The sequence below is a fragment of the Acinonyx jubatus genome, chromosome A2, assembly GCF_027475565.1.
Source record: "Acinonyx jubatus isolate Ajub_Pintada_27869175 chromosome A2, VMU_Ajub_asm_v1.0, whole genome shotgun sequence".
NCBI classification, from domain to species: Eukaryota; Metazoa; Chordata; class Mammalia; order Carnivora; family Felidae; genus Acinonyx; species Acinonyx jubatus.
The window spans coordinates 130,211,778-130,234,387 of record NC_069383.1 but is presented as its reverse complement, the minus strand read 5'-3'; the positions used below and the strand labels follow the sequence as shown (position 1 = coordinate 130,234,387).

The following is a 22,610-nucleotide window of genomic DNA, read 5'->3' as shown; positions in this document are numbered from 1 at the left end:
CTGACAAGGGTTTGGGGAAACGGGCATGACCACACAATTACTGTTAGTGGAAGTATAAATAAGTCCAAAAGTTTCGAAGGGCACTTTGGCACTACTGAAACATTAACGTGCTGGGTCAGAAGCTGAATACTCACCAAAATTCAGGTTCTGCTAGTCTCCCTGCACCCGCAGCTAAAGTGTTTCCCAGTTCCTCTGCAGTAAGGTGTGGTTATGGGCCTCTGGTATACACACATACTGGTATACGCATTCTTTTTTTTCTGGAAGTATAGTTGTTAATGATTAATTTTATGTATCAGCTGGATTGGGCCATGGGATGCCCAGATACCTGATTAAACATTATTTCTGGGCGTGTCTTGAAGCATACGGGTGGCTCAGTCGGGTAAGCCCCCAACTCTCGATTTCGGGCCAGGTCATGGTCTCATGGTTGGTGAGATCGAGTAAGAGTTGGGCTCCATGACGACAGCATAGAGCCTACTTGGGATTTTCTCTCTTTCTCTCTCTGCTCCTCCCCCACTTGCTCTAGCCAATGGCAGGACGGTGCAAGTGATGCAGCCCTCCTCTAGGCCACCCCATTAACACCTCTCAGGTGAATTTTCCCTGCACATCTCCCTTCCCAGGTGACTAGAATAGAGGCCACTCTAGGACAACCTGGGATGCCACAGGTTGAAAGTTATAGTACTTCCATCCACTGTCGGTTCCAAAGAGACTGCAGTACAGAATGATCACCCGGCTGACGTAGTTACCTCCTACCCCCAAGACTTATAAGCAAAAACCAAACTTCCATTTGTTGAGCCATTCTGTGTACTTGGTCTTTTGGTTACAGCAATTAGGCTACTCTCACTAATGCATTTACATGCACTTTAACTCAATATCTCACTACTAGGAATTCATCTGAAGTTGGAACATACACAATTGTATAAATATGGTAAGAAGCCAAGTGTCCACAAAATTGGGAGTGGTCAAATCATTTATGGCACATCCATACCATAGAGGACTAAGAGTCCTCACTAAGAGTGACAGAGAGTAATAGATCTATAAGCACTCACATGAAAAAATCTACAAACTCTATTGTTAAATGGGAAAAAAAATCAAAACAAGGAGCACAATAATATGTAAGTGCATACACACATACTGGTATACACATTCTTTTTTTTCCAGAAGGATAGCTGTTAATGATTAATTTTATGTAATAGCTGGATTGGGCCATGGGATGCCCAGATACCTGATTAAACATTATTTCTGGGCATGTCTTGAAGCACATGGGTGGCTCAGATGGGTAAGCCCCCAACTCTCGATTTCGGGCCAGGTCATGGTCTCATTGTTGGTCTCATGGTTGGGCTCCATGATGACAGCACAGAGCCTACTTGGGATTTTCTCTCTTTCTCTCTCTCTCTCTGCCCCTCCCCCACTTGCTTACACTCACTCGCTCTCTCTCAAAATAAATAGTTTTTAAAAAATATTATTTCTGGGTGTGTCTGTAAAGGTGTTTCTGGAAGCAATTAGCGTTTAAATTGGCGGACTGAGTAGATGCCACTGCCCAATGTGTCAGAGCCTCATCCAATCCCTCCACCTTGCAGATTACAGATCATGGAACATCTCAGCCTACACAGTTATGTGAGCCAATACATCATAAGAAATCTCTTTCTATATCTTATATCTAACACACACGCGCACGCGTGCGCACACACACACACGCGCATGCACACACACACACACACACACACACACACACACACACACGGTAAAAGAATAAGAGAACAGAGCCCCCTGCAGGAGGGAACCAGTCCTGGCTCCTTTGATGGTTGTTTGGACAAGTGGTGAGAGGGATTTAAGTCACAAAGATGGAGGAAGCCCCCAAAAGCCAAGAAGCACGTGCTGAGAATCCAAATAAAATCACCTAGGAATGAAAATTTCATTTCCTTAGCAGAATTTGCCAAGGCTTTGCTCTGACTTCTTGCTGTCCTGATTGCTGTTGAGTCTTTGCTCATATGGAAGATCCTGTCCCTACTTCTTGTGTATGTAATTCTAATCTTAATTTAGATCGATCCCTATGGTTGCACCTTTTCTAAATTCAAAGACATGAGGATTGCCACATGGATAAAAACTGAAGGTTCCGTCACATCCTCTGTTTCCTTCAACTTTTAATCACTTTCCAACACAGTGCCGCAAGCTGAGTTCCTGGATGTCTGGAAATCTGTACTTGATAACCTGCCCCACTGAAAGGTTTGCCTGACTGCTACCCTCTCAACCTCCACCCAAGAAAAGAGATACGAATTAAACAGATAAGACTAATGACTTCACACACTCTATCCCTGAGAACAAGCTCATCAAAAGACACACAGTGCAGTGACCAGCTAGCTGTAGGCACTTCACAGCAGCCAAATGGTATTGATTTTATGCTGATTCATTAAAATTTCAATTATTTTTCCCTTCTTCTCTGAACTCTCGCTTGAGAAGGGAAAATTGAGTCGTGAGAGATTTTTAAACTCATCTGAAGCCTAAAATTATGTCTTAACCTTTAAATACCAGAATAACAGAGTGGAACGCACAACCTGTTACACATCTGAAGGTAGGGATATCTGATAAACTCTACACACAAGACCTGTGGGAGAGAATTCACGATTCTGACCTATACCTGGTTTAAGGGTTCAATATTCACTTTGTCACTAAGCCGTCAAAGCAAGCCTGGCATTGCCACGCCTCAAACTATGGAAGCAAAGACAGTAAATTAATTACCTGGCAATAAGTCCACAAACGTGAATTCCTCAGGAAAACACAATTCACTGTGGGCTTTCCAAGTATGTACCACTTTCAATGTAGATGTAACAAGGAAAGGGGAATGGGGGCAAACACACAAACACACACATGCACCTGCACAACCACACACAGATACTTAACTGATTATTTTCATCTTTTTTTAGAAATAAGCAAAGTATAGACCAGGGTCTCACTAGAAATTATGAGGATGATACTCTAAAACTTTAGACACGTTTTATTTTAGGTCCCATACAAAAGCTACCACTGCTTTTTTCTTTCCTTTCTTCTTCATTTTTTTAAACCCTTCACCATCGTTTCTCCACACATGTTGAAAAGGTCTTAGATTATCTGAAAGCTTCGCTCTAGCCCTGGAAGTGTTTAAGTTTACCAATAAAGATGTTCTGCCTTCAAAGGAAGCTACAGCAGTAATACATGCACAAAGAAAGTGCTGCTGGCTCTCTGGGATTCTTTGAGAAAAACCACTGTAAGAATGGAAATGTACTCAAGAAAGGAAAAGGAACAAACCTGGAAAACATCTTTAAAAAATGTCTGCAGCAACATTCTTTAAACACCACACCACTGAACTGCTTTGCTCTGATTATTTCATGCTTTCTCCCGTTATTTATACACCATCAAAAGCTCTTGTCAATTACCTGTGTCTCAAACATGGGCTCTGACGTTTGCAAGGGTTTTATTAATTGATCTCAGTGGCATATCATGAGCTTAAAGGGCTTACCTGCGTGTCCCCGGAGGTGCTGGCTCGAGGCGGACATCAGCTTACAGCACACCATTAACACATAGGCCAGAAAGAGCCAGTGTGACAGTAACACTGACTTAGCATAGACTCTCATCCTGGAGAGAAAGCAGGACACAAAGTCAGCGAGAGCTCAGTGAGGTGAGGCCCTGGGGCAAACATGCCAACAGGCTCTGGGGGGGAACTGGGAGAAAGCTGCAGGACATATTCAGTGCTGGACTTCTTCTCCCCCCAAGGAAAGTGAAGGCCAATTACATCTGATTTGCACCACGTATTAATTCAATGTGCAATGAACACTTTTTGTAATTACGAGTTTTCATGTTAGCAATGTGCTTCAGTGAGAAGTCTATTTAGGGCCACCTGGGTGGCTCAGTCGGTTAAGTGGCTGACTTCAGCTCAGGCCATGATCTCACGGCATATGGGTTCGAGCCCTGCATCAGTCTCTGTGCTGGCAAATACAACTGCTAAGTCTATTTATGAAGCCCCAGTGTATACCTTGACTTGTCCTGATAGAACATGGGGGTATATATACTATTTTATATCATGAAATGAGAAAGTTACATACTTAAAGGTGGATTCAAATAAAATAACCACGGTTTCTGCATTTCAAAGAAACCATGGAAATTGTCACACTCAGCCTGAGAGTTCTCTCCTGGCTACATACTATATATACATATTAATATATGATTATCAGCCTCAAAGTTTGGTGGGAATATGGGCAAGAATAGGTAAATATAAAATAAAAACAGATGAGAAGATAAAGAAGATGTGGTATGTATGTATGATGGCATATTATTCAGCCATGAAAAAAATGCAATCCTGTCATTTGCAAAATTCAGATCGATTTTGAGGACATTAGGCTAAGGGAAACAAGTCACACAGAAAAAGACCAATCGTATTTGATAACACTTATATATGGAATCTAAAAAAGCCACTCAGAGAAACATTGTAGTTAGCAAAGGTTGGGAGGGCAGAAAAATGGGGGGGTGATATTGTTCAAATGGTACAATTTTTCAGTTACAAAATTAGTAAATTCAGGGGCCTAAGGTATAGCATGGTGATTACAGCTAACAATACTTTATCATATACTTAAACGTTGCTAAGAGTAGATCTTAAATGTTCTCATTACAAAAAAGAAATGGTAATAATGTGACAGGATGGAGATGATAGCCAATACTATGGTGGTCACCATTTTGCAATTTATATATATTTATCAAATCAACATATTGTATACCTTAAACACATGCAAGGTTATGTATCAATTATATTTCAATAAGGCTGGGAAGATAAATAAACCTAGGTTCATATGAATGGACAATATCAAAACAGTTGCCCAAAGACAAGTTCATGTGGATGTTTAGTCTACTATTCTCAAAAAAAAAAAAACCCAAAGGAAATTAAAAGAAGGTATCAAAAATGCATTCTCCCCCCACAATTTTCTTTTCTTTCTTTCTTCCTTTTTTTTGAGAAAGAGAGAGCGTACACATAAGCTGGGGGGAAGGGGCAAAGAGAGAGAGAGAGAGAGAGAGAATTATCTTAAGAGGCTCCAGACTCAGCACAGAGCCCAACACAGGGCTCAATCCCATGACCCTGGGACTCTGGGATCATGACCAGAAGCTAAATCAAGAGTGTAATGCTCAACCAAATGAGCCATCCAGGTGCCCCATCCCCCAATTTTCTTTTTAATTGAAGGATGGTTGACATCTCCCTAATTTCCTGCCCTTTTTGACATGACAAGGACATTAGATAGAACGTGATCGACTTATTTCAAATTTTTTTAATTAACTTTTTCAAGCAAAAGTCAGAGAGGTTGGCATGTGAAACTCCAGTGGTATTAGGCACATGAGTCATGTTGTCCCTGATATAATTCACTGGAGTGGATCAAAGGAATCCCCTTCATATATGTAGTTCATGTATCAACACTCACGGACAGACAGTAAAGACAGGCCCATGGGCTTGGCTTCCGGTTTGCCTCACTAGAGATGAAATTCCTAAAGCTCTGGAAGGAAGGGTTGAGATCCCATGACCACCAGCATCACCTCAGCCAGAGCCCTGAGTCTGTGCTTGAGGGAAAGCACTGCCTTGGGCACCTAGCATCCAAATCATACTCCAGAGAACAGGTTCTACCCCCACCCTTCTCTCTTGGCGTCTCCCAGTTCAGCCACACAGATCTTGTTGAAAAGGTATCATCTTCCTCAATGACAGGAGACACCGTCTGCCTTTGAAGCAGCCAGGGGAAGGCAAGGTTCCAGTATCATCTTTGAACAACTCGGCATTAAAAAGGCACCAAGTGTTGACTTTGTTTTGCCCGTCGCCTTGGAAATCCTGAGCATTCTAAACTAACATGGGGACATCAAGTCTCTCTGCTGTAAAGGCCCTACACATGCCTTCATTTCTCAAAGCCCCATCTCCTATCTCTCCCATCTGTTTATTGTAAGTGTTCCAGTCAACAATAGGCTCTTTTTTTTTTTTAATGTTTTATTACTTATGTTTGAGAGAGAGAGAGAGAGAGAGAGAGAGAGAGAGAGGAAGAGGGAGAGAGAGCGCGTGAACAGGGGAGGGGCAGAGAGAGAGAGGGAGACACAGATTCCAAAGCAGGCTCCAGGCTCTGAGCTGTCGGCACAGGGCCCAACATGGAGCTTGAACTCAAAAGCTGTGAGATCATGACCTGAGCTGAGGTCGGATTGTTAACCAACTGAGCCAGCCAGGTGCGCCAGTCAACAGCAAGCTCTTAGTAGTTAAGTTTTGGAGGACTCAAGTGCCCCAACCCTTGTGTTGTTCAAGAATCAACTGTAATTAATTATATTATCATTTTAGGGAATTGATTATTAATTTATTACTAACGGGGGAAAGCATGTAGTTTCAAAATTCCGTATTTGTGGAATTTGTGGGCAAAGTGCTTTGTCCCAACCCATCGTGTTTTAAAATTCCAGTTGTGGGGTGCCTGGAGGGCTTAGTCAGTTGAGTGTCTGACTTTGGCTCAGGTCATGATCTTGTGGTTGACAAGTTTCAGCCCCGTGTCGAGCTCTATGCTGACAGCTCAGAGCCTGGAGCCTGCTTCAGAATCTGTGTCTCCCTCTCTCTCTGCCCCTCCGCTGCTCATTCTCTGTCTCTGTCTCTCAAAAAATACATAAATGTTTAAAAAAAATTTTTTTAATAAAAAAATAAAATACAATAAACATTAAATTTTTTTTTAAATTCCAGTTGTTAACTCCAATATTAGTTACTGACCTAATTGTTACAAAAGCTCGAACCCAAGTGTCAAAAATTCAAATGCCTGCAAGTGAGAGCGTAGGCTGGCGAGACCCGAGGCACTGGGAGTGGCAGCGAGTGGGGAGCCCTAGCTAGGGACAGCGGCTGCCACCCCGGACTGTTACTGTAGCCCAGAAATGTGAGCCCAGGGAGGCCAGGACTAACTTTTCAAGAGAAAATGGACTCTGGTATGCGATCAGCACGTTTTATATGTTGGCAACTAACTCCATTTGTCTTATTTTAAACACAGAGTGCAGAACAGACCAAGTAAAACACATTTGCAGGCTGGATCAGGCACTTTGGCTTCCAGTTGGCAGCAATTAGTGACCCCAAAAGGGAGAATTTTAAGGAATCAGATAAATGGGGTATTAGTGTTCTGTTTCTGCATAACAAACTGCTACACTCTGCAGTTTAAAATGACACTGGACCTATTATCTCACAGGGCACTTAAGTCAGAAGTCTGGCACATTCTAGCCAGGTCCTCGGCCCAGGGACTCACAGGACAGAAATCAAAATGTCCTCTGGGCATGTCCTCACCTAGAGGCTCAACTGGGGAAAGCATGATGTCCAAGCAACTGTGTGTTATCAGCAAAATCCATTTCCTTGGGCCCATATAATTGAGGTCCTTGTGTTCTTGCTAACAGCCAGGACCTGCTCTCAACTCCGAGGAAAATGTTACCCAAAGGGAACGTGCTCTCCCTCACTATCCTTTCCTTCAGCTGGCATTCCTCAGAGGTACCAGACTGACCTGAAGACCAGAATCCCCCCCTGCCCAGTCTGTGTATCCACGATCCATTCTCTGAGATGTGAGTCACATTGCTGAGAATTTCAAGTATGAACTGCTCTCTCTCCTTGTAAATAAACCCATCAGAGTCAACCTGGTTCTGAAACTCACCTTCTTATTCTTTTTTCTTCCTTAATTTTAATGTTTACTTATTTTTGAGAGAGAGAAAGAGACAGAGTGTGAGCAGGGGAGGGGCAGAGAGAGAGAGGGAGACACAGAATCCAAAGCAGGCTCCAGGCTCTGAGAGGTCAGCACAGAGCCCGACGCGGGGCTCAAACTCATAAACTGTGAGATCAGGAACTGAGCTGAAGTGGGACACTTAACCGACTGAGCCACCCAGGCGCCCCACCTCCCTACCCTCTTATTCTTAATCCAATTTCCAGATGCCCGTTGGCTTCTTAATTCTTTACCTTCCACTCAGTATCATTAAAGACTTTTCTTCAGCTTTGTGGCTTGGCTCCCCTGTCTCTAACCACTAAGTCCCACCCAATTTAGTCTCCAAATTCAGATTGGGTCTTTCAGGTGAACTATAACCTCTCCTACCTAATGTACAAGTGAAATCTGGTTTCCATCTGTTTATCAGTCTCTTTATCACCTAAACTTGTCTGAATGGGTCTTACCAAATTTGGAGAGTATATTTGAGATTCTCTGAGTATCAAGGTTGGGAATTGCTTGAGCAGAGAATTAATTGAGGGGTGCTCTAGGGTTACCACCTACAGAGGAGGAAGGCAAAGGGAGGGGAGAAGGCAGGACAGAAGGAGGAAAAGGCCTCAGATAACCCAGCAGAGAATGCCACAGCTGAGATGCCCGTTCTCAGTGGTCCCAAGCTGGCATGAAGGGCCACACCTTTTCCATGTTGGTCCATCACTGGATATGAGCCGCCCCTAAAAAGGGGGGTAATTTTAGGCAAGGGGGCTCTTTGAATTGAGGATAATTCAAAGAAGCTGTAGGCCACCTTCCGCAGCACTCCCAACAGTGAGGGAATAAATCCTTCATTCCTAAAGGGGGATCTGGGCGGGGCATTGTAGTGTCCACTACTGTCCGTCTTCAAACAGAAGACAGCACATGGAATACACCTCATTTACTTTGTGGGGCTGGGGAGTCATCCTCAAGAGAAGACTCATCCTCAGAGCTATAAAGAGACCACACCATGCTTGTTAAAATGTCACAGGAAGTGGTTTCATACATGAAGGCTCTCCCTGCCAGAGCCTGTTTTGACCTAAGATCCATTCTCTTCCCTTCCCCTGGGTCACTCCTACTGGATGCGATTTCCAGGCCCCTGCATCAGCTGGCTTTAACCAACAGGAGATGGTACCTAGAGCCTGGAGAGTGAAAGAAAAAGGATAGGGGTATTTCTCCCCACCTTCTCCAATTTGGGCAGGATCTATGGAGGGGTCATTTCTCCTCCATGGTGCCAGTTCCTGCCAGAAGGCCCATTATGGTTCTAGCTCCCACCGAGGGTCCCTTCCCCCAGGTGCTGGCAAACACAACTTCCTTCCCAGGTGCTAGCAAACACGACTTCCTTCCTGTTCTACGAGCCTTGGATGGTAGTAGCTTCCCACTGTTCCCTATCCCTGGGCTGCCTCCACACCTTCTGCTTGACTTCTCTGACTCCCCCTTTACATATATTCCCTGAATTCAATTCCCTCTGTCCAACATTATCAGAATGCCTTTTCTGTTTACCTGGTTGGATCCCAACAACAGACCCCAATGCCAAAGCCTCAAGGGCACCCATTCCAATCCTAGGGGATGATCCCTGATCCATTTTCTTGTAAGGACAATTCTATGTAGCAGGTTCCTGGGAGACGTTTCCGGTGCCTACAACAGGTATTTACTTAACAACAGCTGTCGCTGTCTGGAAAAAGGCCTGGGGATGAGTGAACATTCAACAGTCTTTCTTTATTTTAGTCAATAAACCAGACCCCCAGTAAAAAGATTTCTGACCTACTACATCTACCATAATATTTCAACTTCAATTTCTTCCACATTGAACATTTTGTTCAAAAGTATAACAAAATTGGCTTATCTTTAAAATTTCGCCTGTCACCCTACCAAGTAGCCAAGACACTGCTTTACAGACGGAAATGGTTTCAAAAATGAGAGCTAAAATTTGAAAAACTTGGATTCCCAAAATACCCAAAAATTCAACGTAAAAGAAACCTTTTATAAAGGATCATCAACTCTAAGATACTCCGTTTTGCTAAATCCTCGATGCTTCATAAAGAAACCATCTCTAGGCATCTGTTAAAATCATTTTACCTTGGTGACTTCATAAGATATGGTTCCAGTCAAACACAATTATTTCAAGATGAATTTCAGACCAACTCCAAATTCCCATTTGTAGCTATCGCCAACAATTTCTGCAGTTCCAAAAAATTATCTTAGCTCGGGAAGACCTATTTAAGAAACAAAAAAGATGGCAAGGCATTAGCATTCTAATGTTGAAAGGATACAGATTTCCGGTAGCAAAATACTGTTTTCTACAGTGAAATCTGCAGTTGCAGGACTGTGGTAGGCAACGGAATGCATCTATATTTGTAAAGTGTCCTAACACACAAGGGGGAAAGGATACAGAATCCTATGCTCACTAGCCACAGATGTGGTTACCAGAACACAATTTTAAAGGAAAAGTTCTCTCAGCAGCAAAGGCATTCAAAATTTGATGGAGGATCCCAAACCATTCATGATGCAAAATTCCATTCTCCCCATTTCTTTAACATTGGGATGAAAATGAAGTGGGAGATGGCCCATTCCAAGAGTTCCGCAACTTGCCCAAGCTCACAGCGCAGTGGAAAAGCCAGCACGTCCATCAACTGATGAATGGATAAAGAAATTGTAGTTTATATACACAACGGAATACTATGTGGCAATGAGAAAGAATGAAATATAGCCTTTTGTAGCAATGTGGATGGAACTGGAGAGTGTTATGCTAACTGAAATAAGTCATACAGAGAAAGACAGATACCATATGTTTTCACTCTTCTGTGGATCCTGAGAAACTTAACAGAAGACCATGGGGGGGAGGGGAAGGAAAAAAAAAAGTTAGAGAGAGAGGGAGCCAAAACATAAGAGACTCTTAAAAACTGAGAACAAACTGAGGGTTGATGGGGGGGTGGGAGGGTGGGGAGGGTGGGTGATGAGTACTGAGGAGGGCACCTGTTGGGATGAGCACTAGGTGTTGTATGGAAACCAATTTGACAATAAATTTCTTATTAAAAAAAAAAAAAGAATACCAAAAAAAAAAAAAGAAAAGAAAAGAAAGAAAGAAAGAAAAGCCAGCATGAAGATCTGAATTCCTAGCTTTGTGTGGCATAAACCTAAAAATGTTGCTAGACAATCTGTGAGGATCCTTTTCGAAAAATGTTAACGGGACGAAGAGGGTAAACGTCTTTCCAAAATAAACCATTACACCAAAATACAAAGAACACTTGTTAATTCCCTAATTGACATCCAACACGGTCTTTTAATGCACAGACCTCAAAGGACTTTTCCACTCAGCGAAACATTTTTGCAAGGATTCAGATGATCCCAAACCAAAGACATGTCAAAGGGGCGGGGGGGAAGTGGACCTTGAAACTACGCCATTTTTTTTTTAAGTTTATTTATTCATTTAGAGAGAGAGAGCGAGTACAGGAGAGGGGCAGAGTGAGAGGGAGAATCTCAAGCAGGATCCACACTGTCAGCACAGATCCCAAAGCAGATCAGTCCCACGAACCATGAGATCATGACCTGAGCTGAAATCAACAGTCGGATGCTCAACCAAGTAAGCCACCCAGGCGCCCCAAAACTACACCATGTTTAACATTGCTAAGTTAAAGGCATCCCTTCCAGTGGTGGAGATCAGAGAAAAATGAGGACGTGCATCAGTAAATATTACAGTTGCAAACATGAGATAAAAATGTTCACTGCAACACAGTCTAGTTACTTTAGAATCACAGTGAACCTATTACAAACCGGCCACAAAGCACAACTGAGCCTTTTCTCTTCTTTAGACGCCCCTAAAGATAATTACATGTTTGACTGAAGAACACAGACCCACCCCTTTGGGGCTTAAGGAAAGAGAGTCGGCCTTGAGTGAACAGCTCAACAAGAGGAAAGAGACTTTGAATAACTGCACAAATATAAGGTATTTGGGGGAAAAAATACTGGAAACTGTTCATGTCCCACATCCTCCAACTTTATTAAGTATGTTTGTCCTGATGTCCACCCAAGGGCACAGTGTGACCTTCTGTTATCGGAAAGAAATACACAGTATAATTTATCAGAATCCATCATAATGAACTTCCCACATATTGGAAACCAAAATGACCTTTCCTAGCTAATATTTATCTTGTTTTCTTCACACAAAAGGAACCACTGGGGATTCTTCTTTTCAATTCATTAAAAAATGGACCCATCAGTGAAAAGAAATGTGATCTCATCGTTCGTATGCCAGACAAGGAGCCAGGAGTTTAATTTTAGGCTGGACAGTAACTCATTCGGTCAGATTTTCCCAGGGTGTACCCTAGGCGCTGGCTTCAAAGGATTAACTCTTTCGTGTCACTTCCAAACTTGAGTGCAATCAAGAGCGTGAATAATTTCGCACATGGCACCAAAAGCATTTACTTCTAGTCATTTCTTTTCTCTGTTGTTTTCCAGCTATAGTACAGTCCTTTCCACCCATCTGCTTCCAAACGTGTTTGTTTTTAAAGAGATTCCATGTTTTCCATGATGAAAGACACTGCCCATGTCTTGACTTAAAAAAAAAAAAATGTTTTCGTGCGCCCCATCATTCTCAGAATGAACTTAAAACACTTGGCATTTAGATGTCGGGTACACTTTTCATCTTTTCCCTCATGTGTTAGTAGTGCGTAGGGATAGTCACTGTCTTCCAACAAAGGAGCAGAGAGTGCCTATTTATGCTTCCTGGTACCAAGACACTTGGAGGTTTCCAGCCACAGGAGACCATTCTTCAGATGTTTAATTTATTTCTGTTGCACACAGGAAAAAATTCTGCCTACACTTGATTTCTTATCAAGGAAATAGTGAGGTTTTCCCTTTCTCTTTTCTCTGGATCTATTTGCCCCCACCAGGAGTAGGGCGAATTCCCTAAGGGGATTATTCTTTTGAAATAGTCATTTACTTGTAGATAAGCAGCCTCAGAATATCTGTGTTGGTTTTGCTACACCCGCCTCACTCCACACATGTCAATCTGGATAGCATCAAGTTCCTTCTCAGCTTTCCAGTCTACAAATTTACAGGGATGATGTATCACAGTTCCTTTTAGAATTGGAAGACACAATGACCTTACAGCAAGATCTAATCACGACGCAAAATCAGACTAACTCAAATTTGAGGGACACTCTAAAATGTAATTGCTTTTGAAAGTATCAAGGTCATGAAAGACCAAAAAAAAAAAAAATTCTAAGGAATTGTTTCAAATAAAGGAGAGACACATGGCAACAAAATGCAATTCTGATGGTGCACTGACTGGATCTTGGGACCAGAAACACACACATACACACACAAAGCTATCCTCAGGATGAACTGCCTACACACACATGCACACAACATACACACATACTGCTATAAATGACATTATTGTGACAATTAACAATTTCGAAACGTAGCCTGCAGATTAGAGGGTTGTAGCAACCTTAAGTTTCCTAATTTTGATCATACTGTAAATAAGAAAGAGAATGTCATTACTAAAAAAATACACCTTGGGGCGCCTGGGTGGCTCAGTCGGTTAAGCGTCCGACTTCAGCTCAGGTCACGATCTCGCGGTCCGTGAGTTCGAGCCCCGTGTCGGGCTCTGGGCTGATGGCTCAGGGCCTGGAGCCTGCTTCCGATTCTGTGTCTCCCTCTCTCTCTGCCCCTCCCCCATTCATGCTCTGTCTCTCTCTGTCGCAAAAATAAATAAACGTTAAAAAAAATAATAAAAAAATTAAATTAAATTAAAAAATACACCTTAAAATATTTAAGAATAAAAAGCAGATGCCTCTACCTCATTTTCAAATGATGCTGGGGGGGAGGGGGAAGGAGGGAAGGGCAAAGGAAGGGAGACACAGAAGACTGAATGTATGAATATAAAAAATAATGAGCATAATGTAAGCGATTGGTGAATCCAGGTAAAGGGCATATAGGCATTCTTTGTACTATTCTTTCAACTTTTCATTAAGTCAGAAATGATGTCAAAATAAGAAGTTACATGTCTTTATACATATTATAATTTATTGTCAAATTGGTTTCCATACAACACCCAGCGCTCATCCCAACAGGTGCCTTCCTCAATGCCCATAGCCCACAAGAAGTGACATATCTAATTAAAAGCCTTCCATTCATAAGATATACAAAAGTGGTTTAGAATTTATTACCAATCCTAAACAACATGGAGAGTTGGTAGTTGGAATGTTCTGGTTAATTCAATTCTCTGAGCATCCACTCAAGCCCCCACAGAAGCACTCACATAGTGCCAGGCCTTATGTTAAAGCACTTTAAAATATTTGTAGGATTGGAGCACCAGGGTGGCTCAGTTGGTTAAGCGTCCAACTTTGGCTCAGGTCATGATCTCACGGTTGGTGAGTTCAAGCCCCACGTCAGGCCCTGTGCTGACAGCTCAGAGCCTGGAGCCTGCTTTGGATTCTGTGTCTCCCTCTCTCTCTGCCCCTCCCCTGCTCGCTCTGTCACTCTCTCTCTCTCTTGAAAATAAATAAACACTAAAAAAATTTTTTTAACAAATAAAATATCAGTAGGATTTATTTATACCCTGATACACAGATGAGGAAAGTAAGGCATAAAGACAGTAAGTGACTTGCCCAAGGTCACCCAGCCAACAAGCAGCTACGTTAGGATTCAAATTCAAGCCATCTGGTACCAAGGCACCCACTGTTCCAGTTCCTGTGAAATTATTTCCAAAACGTATTAGTCTCTTTTCATGCTTTAGTAAATAGACTGAAAATAAATCTATCTTCTTTAGGGACTCAAGACCTTGATCAGCATCCTAAAGATGAGAATTCTGCCTGGAAAAATGTGTGTAGGCAACCGGACTAAATGTGCAAGCAGATGCAGGCTTGGAGCCAAAGGTGTTTACTATTAACCCCTAAATAAATGTTGCTTCATCTCGGAAAAGCTGCGGAAAAACAGGGATTCAGAATTGCTGCAGGCTTCTGATTTGCTGCAGATTTATTAAAGTCTTATGTCATTTTCCAAATTAAGACCAAACATGCAAGAATTCTAAAGTCTTTGAATGCTTAAGCTGCCATTTTTCAAACAGATGGGAGACAACCACACTGCAGATCACAACTTGTCTAAAACATTGCAGAGAAAATACACCAGAGCCAGAACATACCGCATGAAGGCTAAATTACTTTTGTGGATTTCAATGAAGGAATTCAGCATTGAAACAAAACCAAAGAAAAAAAAAGAGGATTTTTGTCTATGCACCCTCCCAGACTCATTTCCTGACAAACTCCAATTTGGAAGCATTTTTGCAACAACACAGCAGAGCAGATTCTCGCTTAATAACAAAGCAAACAGGGGGCGCCTGGATGGCTCAGTCGGTTAAGCAACTCACTCTTGATTTCGGCTCAAGTCACGATCACAGAGTCATGGGATCGAGCCCCATGTCGGCTTCACACTAAGCGCAGAGCCTGTTTTGGATTCTCTCTCCCCCCTTGCCCCTCTCCCCTGCTGACTCTCATTCTCTGTCTCTAAAATAAAAAAATAATAATAATAATTCAATTTAAAAAAATAATAAAGCAAATGGTCCCAAACGGCACTGCCCTTTCCCGCCTGGCCAATGGTGAGTGTTACAAGTTCTGCCTTGCATCACCTGCACAGTGGCCACTTTCCAATAACTGGCTATTTCCAGACTCACCTTCAGTTCGTCTGACCTCCCAGGGTGGGATCTACTAGGAGGGCCTGGCAACTCTGGTTCTCAGCCCCCCACCCCCGTATCAGGGAACAGGTTAGCATAATTCTCCCAACAACTAATAAAAGAGGTGACACCCTTAAAAGTTTGGACGTTGTAATAAATCATTTTACCACACTAATTTCTACTCAATCAAGACAGCAGATGATGTAAATGACAAATGCATCATAAATTAGCAACCTGGGTTTGGGGAGTTAAAAAAAGGGGGGGGAGCAGGTTCGTGAGTGAAAAACATGAGAAAAGATGATCCCACTAAGGGATGTCTTGTCTGATAAACAATGGAAATTTTGAAATGGGAGTTGCCTACATAAATTCATTCATCATTTCTTCAGACAGAAATGAGGAAAGATGTTTCCATTTCCAGTTGCTTAAATAACAAAACTGCATTGAATTGTCTTCTAGAAATTTTCAAGCAGCTTTTCCACAAAAATACATAAAAGCCGATGTAAACCTTCTCTTGACAAATTTATTCTGAAACAAGTATTAATGAGTTTCCTATTTTTAAGAGTGTGCTGATGAAGGTAAATGTATCTAATAGGTTATTGATGCTTACATGAATATATTTCAAACATGGATACATGTCCGATGCATCCACTGGGCTATCATTTATAATTATCACACGATGCATGGAATTACTTAGTAATTTAGAGCATGTTCACCGTCATATGTTAGAGTGGGCACGTTTTCTCTGCCAGAATGTGGTATATACATGTCATAAATTGCTTTTTTATTGCCTGCTTAAAAACATCTATGAAGAATTTACTACTGAGCCATTTTAGAACATATTAAAGCATGTTGTAAATGAGCCATTAAAGACAATAACTGTGTCTATTAAATATTAAACATTTTATAAACGGCCTTTTAATTTCAAGTGTTACCAGTACTATCTCATCTAAATTAGGTGGTGGAGAGTTCTTTAAAAAGGCTCTTCCAGTTGGCGATGATTTAAATAAATTAAACAGACATGCTGTGTTTTTATAAGGTTCACACACTGTCATTTTAAGAACCGAGAAATTCCTTAAAACCACACAGCATCCTTACTTAAGGGCAGTGACACAATCCTTTCTAGTAGAATTATGAGCAAACAGTGCATTTTGTTAATGAAGAAAAATCCAGCCTTCCAGTGACCACGAGAAGCACAAAAGCAATCATCAGTAAGTGACAATGGTTTCATCCAGAGCCGGTATACAGGAAACGGAGAAAACAAACTGGCAAGTTACATGAAATGAAATGCACTCACCGAATTCAGGCACACCCAGCATGACTCTACAGCTTGTTGTCCGAGGGAAATCGCCCAGGTCTGGGGCTGAACCAATGGGAACAGTAATGGCAATTTAGCCATAAATCTCTCAAGGCCTAATTATCCTTACTGCAGAGGGTTTATTTCTTTTAATTAGACCAGTTTTTTAATTGGAAATTTTCCTCTCATTTCTCATTTTTCAAATCATCAAAACAGCGTCCAAGGATTTTAACATAATAAATAACCAACATAATATGTGAAGGCTACCCACAAGTTGCCAAGCACTTGAATTTTTACCGTAAAAGTTTTTATGTGATGTGTCCAATGTCTACATAAAGAATATTCATAAGGTAAGTTGTACATAAAGACGGGTAACAGTGCCTCTACTATGTTAATGATTGCACTCCTGGCTGGGGCGTGGGGTTACGGGTTGGGGATGGGGGTGGGGGTCAGGGTCTGTTCACTTACAACCAGAATAAACCTCTTGAGGGGAAGGATGATATTGTATTTCTCCTGTACCCTAATCCCTACCATAATGTCCTGTGCATCATGGGTGTTAAATATGCTCTGTTAAATAAATGAATAAATGTAAGTCTTTAGTTTCACTCCCCAATGAACGGTCATCTAACTTCTATGACCTTAAATGAACCTGTGAACTAACAGAGTTCAACTAGAAGACCCGCCAAGGTGACTTCCATATGTGAAAATGACTCACAGAGCATTCTAGGTGAAACACAGTATGATTCTGATATAGATAACATGCAGTTCATGGACATATATACACAGTAAACTCAGCCGTGACAGGATTAATGGCAAGGCAATGCCCACTGCCGACAATATTGGCCATTTTAATCTATTAGTGGGTCAAATGCTTCTTAAGAGCTTAATCTAAACCTTTATTAAATTTCAACCTAAAAATCATCTTATGTTTGCCAACAGTGCCCTCCTGTGGCAGAAAAGAAAAAGTCTTTTGACAGTGCTAATGTTAACTGACCCACATTTTTGTTAAATAAGTAGATGTTTTAATTTTTTAATAAAGCCATATTTATGAACAGAATATAAGATATCCTTAAATAAACATAAGATTCTACATATTTTATTTTTTTTAACATTTTTATTGATTTTTGAGAGACAGAAAGAGACAGAGCACAAGCGGGGAAGGCACAGAGAGGGAGACACAGAATCCGAAGTGGGTGCCAGGCTCTGAGCTGTCAGCACAGAGCCCAAAGCAGGGCTGGAACCCACGAACCATGAGATCATGACCTGAGCCGGAAGTCGGAGCTTAACCAACTGAGCTACCCAGGCACCCCAACCAGCACTTCTGATCAACTCTCCCGCAGCAGGCCATGTGTTGGGCACTGTGCAACAGAGGATAGCTAAGGCCCTGGAGCTAGTGTTCCAGCACGGGAGACAGACAAACAGGCAAACGAGCGTGAATAAGGTAACTGTGGATTGGAGTAAGTATAACCAAGAACACAAAAGCGAACAGTGTGACAGAGACTGGCTGGGCTTGGAGGATGCACAGCTACCTGGACTGGGTGCCCAGAGAAGGCCTGCTGAGAAGGGGACTCCGATACAATGGTGAGCGACAAAATGTGGGCTTCAAGTGCATCCTACATAGAGAACCAGCATGCGCTTGCAGGAACCACCAGCCAAAATAAACCTGGTGTAGTCAGCAGCAGAGCAGCAGTCGGAGTGGCAGGAATGGGGGGGGGGGGGGGGGGGGCGGGTAATAAGCTAGGGGAGGGAGGGGTTGGAGATGATATCACAGAAGTCCCAGGGGCAAATGATGAGGGAGCTTGCAAATCATAGCGTGGAGCTGGGATTTGATTCCACACACGCGATGTGAGAGTTTTAAACAGGACAGGAAAAGGAGATGGGTTAGGGAAAAGAGCCCTCCAGCTGCTGGGTAGAGACTGCACCCTGTGGTGGGGGGAGGGGGGGATGCTGAGAGACTACTGTAGGAGTCCAAGCAAGAGAGGGTGACGGCTTGAAGCAGGATGGTGGAAAAAGAGCCAAAGAAAAACTCATGTTCTGAAGCCTAAGGCAGCAACTGCATACAGCAGGCTACCAATAGATGTTTGCGAACCAATGAGCTGGTGCCTAAGGGAGCAAGGGGGGTAAACTCCCCTTTCCCTTCATTAATTCTCTCTAGGGCTGGCGTCTATCTTACCTGTGGGTCCAAGAAAATTATTGCCTTATCTATACCCTCAAGTGAAGAAAAACTAGCAAAACATTTTATCAACTGCTTGCTTGGCACACATGAAGGTCTCAACCTAGAAGTGCAAGAGGACGAATCTAGGCTTGAAATTAATGTAACGCGGTGTGGCGAGCACACTTCAACTTAAAAAGAGAGAGCGAGAGAGACAAAGAATGAAATTTGTCCAGCTATCTCGAGAATAGAGCACCAATGAAGTCGGGCCTCTTTCCAAAGACGTCCTCTCACACACAGCACCGGGTTACCTCAGGCATTCCGTGTGGAGGCAAACTAATGAACTAACTTGCAAGGTCGAAGTCTCGGGTCTTGGTACCAAGAACACTGGTTCTTATTTTACGGACACTGCACACCCGAGAGTGTATTCTATTTCACTCTTCCCTTTAGCTAACTAGGAAGCTCCGAGCCAAATTTATAGCCTACCTCCAATAAGCAAATAGAACTCTTCACCATGCGTTTTATATGCCTAATTTATACTTAGTTTTCTTTATCTTCCCTTTATCTTCACTGAATATTTTTAAAGACATTCTCAAATCTGTTTTGATGAGGACAGATACAAATACATGAGTATATGAACAAGACCACTTTATCTAATATGCCTTAACAGATCCAAAGTTCAACTCGCCCTCTTTGTCCACTCCCCTTTTGCCGACCCATGCCGCTCACCAGACCAGAACTCAAAATTCCCACCTTGTGACAGTCACCTAAGGGTAAAACATTATTTCCCAAGAATAAAATGAAAAACGTAACCCAGACCACATGATACAGGAATTAACAGGCAATGAATCCAATGCAATTCGAGGATGGGTTTCCTGGTAGATTGCAAGTCGTTAGGGAAGGGGTCAAAGGACTTTTAGGGTCTGGTTTATGTGAGGCCCAAAGTCTATTGCATGTAATATAGGGAAGTAAGCAGTCAGGGGACCTGGAAGAAGACAAGGGGCAAGGGATGGGATGGCAACGGACCCCAAGGGCCTATGTTTTACAGCTTTAAGAAAAGATCAGCCTTGGTTCACAGGGATTCACAACCAATCATGCCATATGAAATTAAGATCAGGCATTGTGTGATCTGAGAATCTAGAAGAATGTTCATGGGCCCTGGAAAGCAATGGAAAGCCACATCCGATTGCTTTGTATCTAAACTCAGGAGAAGACAACCAAAGAATCTGGCATCGTGGTAATAACCTAACAGATGGATACCCAGGGCCCAACACTGGACCCATCGGTTCACTTCTCATCTTATTTACTCCTCGAAATCATCTGAGAACGCAGTTCTGTTTTATTTTGTTTTCAATCCGTACAGAAGAGAAATCATTCCATTTACTTGCCCAATAGCACAAGACAAGGAAATGGGGGACTCGGGATTCCAAACTAGGCTGAGAAAGTCCACCCTCTGGGAGGAAAGGGGCGTTTAAAACAGAAAAGTCTGGAGAAACCAGAGGGGGAGCTGGACGTAGTACATGCTCAGTCAAGACTGCAGAGTGCGGTGTGCACAAAGTCCCACTCAGAAGGCCTCCCAGTCCGAGGATGGAGGTGATGGCAAGGACGGAGCCCTCCTAACACCCGGCCGCAGCTGAGGAAGGAACCCATCGCATAAATTCCTGCCACATGTCTACTTCCTCATGTGTGAACACTAGGAAACACCTATCCAGTATTTCAGTGAACACGTCTCAGTACATCTCAGTAGATGAGACTGGCTCTGCGAGTACAAGGCACACTGGGCCTGAGTACAAAAGAAAGACCCACCCCACCAATCATCTTTAAGACTCATTACACGCGGAAACGGCAACAGTGTAGACATGAGGGTTAAACAAAATATATTATGAAAGTGAAAAACAAAATGCAGGCCTATCAGTAACACCGTAAGTTGTGATTCATAGACAACAATACACTCCCGATTATTTTTTTTCTCTTCATTTGGAAAGAACCTGTGGCACTCACAGCAATTGTCTTAATCTCCTCCTGATTTGATAGCATCGATTCAGACAAAGGCCTGTGAGGCCATTCTTCTGTATTCAAGACCCCCCCCCAAAAAAAACAAAAACAAAAACAAAAACAGCTAATATTTATAACGCATTACAACCAGAAACTGAGTTTTAAGAAATTTCTGTGCCGAGTCCACATTTTCACACAAGAATTCACTAGTCATGTTTCTTTGGGGCATCCGGGAAATATTCTGGCAGCAAGTAGGCCCATATAAGGAAATATAAGGAAATCATGGGGTCATGATCTCGTAATTCCAGCACAGAAGACATGTGCTACAAACTTGACAAGACTTCTAAAGCAGAAAAACACAAGAGGCTGGCAACAATAACCTCTTATTCTTAGGAGTTTATGCCCTCAAGGTAATAAATGCAGCATTCATCCCCAAAAGGAAGAAATGAATATAAAAACTAAGATTGTCATAATCTGCTGCATACCATAAAAATACGTAAGATGTAGATTTACCTTTGTCACCTACGGGACCTTTAACCTTTCATTAAAATAACAGAGTCCCCTGAAACCCCGTCCATTGTAACCAGTTCCAAAGTACTTTTGTAAACAGGGGCCAGAGGGAGCAGAAACAATGAAATTCCAATATGATCCAGCTCTTTTTTCCAGTCCTTCATAGGCTTCCTGCCCCAGGACCTTTGCACATGTCATTCCTTTTGTTCATAGACAAACATATTGTTCTGTCCTTCTCCACTTAGTTACTTCCTGCTTCATCTCCATTTCTCAGGACAACCACCCTGATGGAGGCACTTTCCTAATTACTAAATAAAATCTCTAAATTTTAGCCTTTTCTTCTTGATTATTCAGAATTGCATTGTTATACTCACGGGAGTCTCCCCCATAAGACTGGAAGTTCCATGTAGGCAAGAGACAGGTTTCTTCTCTCAGCACCGAATCTCATCTCTAGCCCTTGCTACTGGACCTGGCATGTACCAAGCATTCAACAAATATCTGTTCAATCAATAAATGAATCTGAAAACCTAAACTGAAGCAGGATATCCAGTCTCCTTTCCCCAACAAATCTGGGTTTTCAATCACAGTACTCACCTTGTGGCAAAATTTTTAACTACAGACACTTTTTTAGGTGTGGAAGCAACTAGAACTACGGCTGTCCCTGAGAACATCCCAGCCCCCACCAAACCTCTTATGAGATGCATGGCAATATCGTTTGTTGTGTTGTTCGGCCACCCATGGCTCACTCAAGCCACACCAGGTAAAGTTTCTGCTTCCTGGGACTTAGAATTGAAACCAAGATGGGGCGCCTGGAGGGCTCAGTCGGTTAAGTGTCCAACTCTTGGCTTCAGCTTAGGTCATGATCTCACACTTTGTGAGTTCAAGCCCCGCGTCAGAAGCTGATAGTGCAGAGCCTGCTGGGGATTCTCTTTCCCTCTCTCTCTGCCCCTCCCTGGCTTGCTCTCTCGCTCTCAAAATAAATAAACTTTAAAAAAAAGAAAGAAACGGAGAGATAGCTAGTCATTTGAGACTAAGCTACTGAAGGGGAGAAACATAAATTTGGAAGTTGTGGAGTGGCCATCTTTCTCTCAGTACATGTAGAGGCACCAAAAAAAAAAAAAAAAGGCAAGCCAATCTGCACAGACACAAGATTGACACAGATACTCAAAGAGCAGAAATGAGATACAAGAGTCTGATCCAGGTTCCAGAAGGTTGTTCTATTTTTAGCCTTTCCTTGGCCTCTCTTCATTACAT

At 42.4% G+C, this 22,610-nt stretch overlaps 1 protein-coding gene across 1 annotated transcript in view; it reads right to left on the bottom strand.

Annotated features, from left to right (window-relative positions):
* Positions 1-22,610, bottom strand: part of TAFA4 (TAFA chemokine like family member 4) — a 185,630-nt gene that overhangs the window by 130,507 nt on the left and 32,513 nt on the right. Inside the window, exons 2-3 of the mRNA XM_027039204.2 lie at positions 9,807-9,943; positions 3,494-3,609 (exon numbers count right to left, since the gene is read on the bottom strand). Of these exons, the coding sequence (XP_026895005.1) occupies positions 3,494-3,609; positions 9,807-9,820 (130 nt within the window). The 5' untranslated portion in view covers positions 9,821-9,943. The remainder of the gene's footprint in view (positions 1-3,493; positions 3,610-9,806; positions 9,944-22,610) is intronic.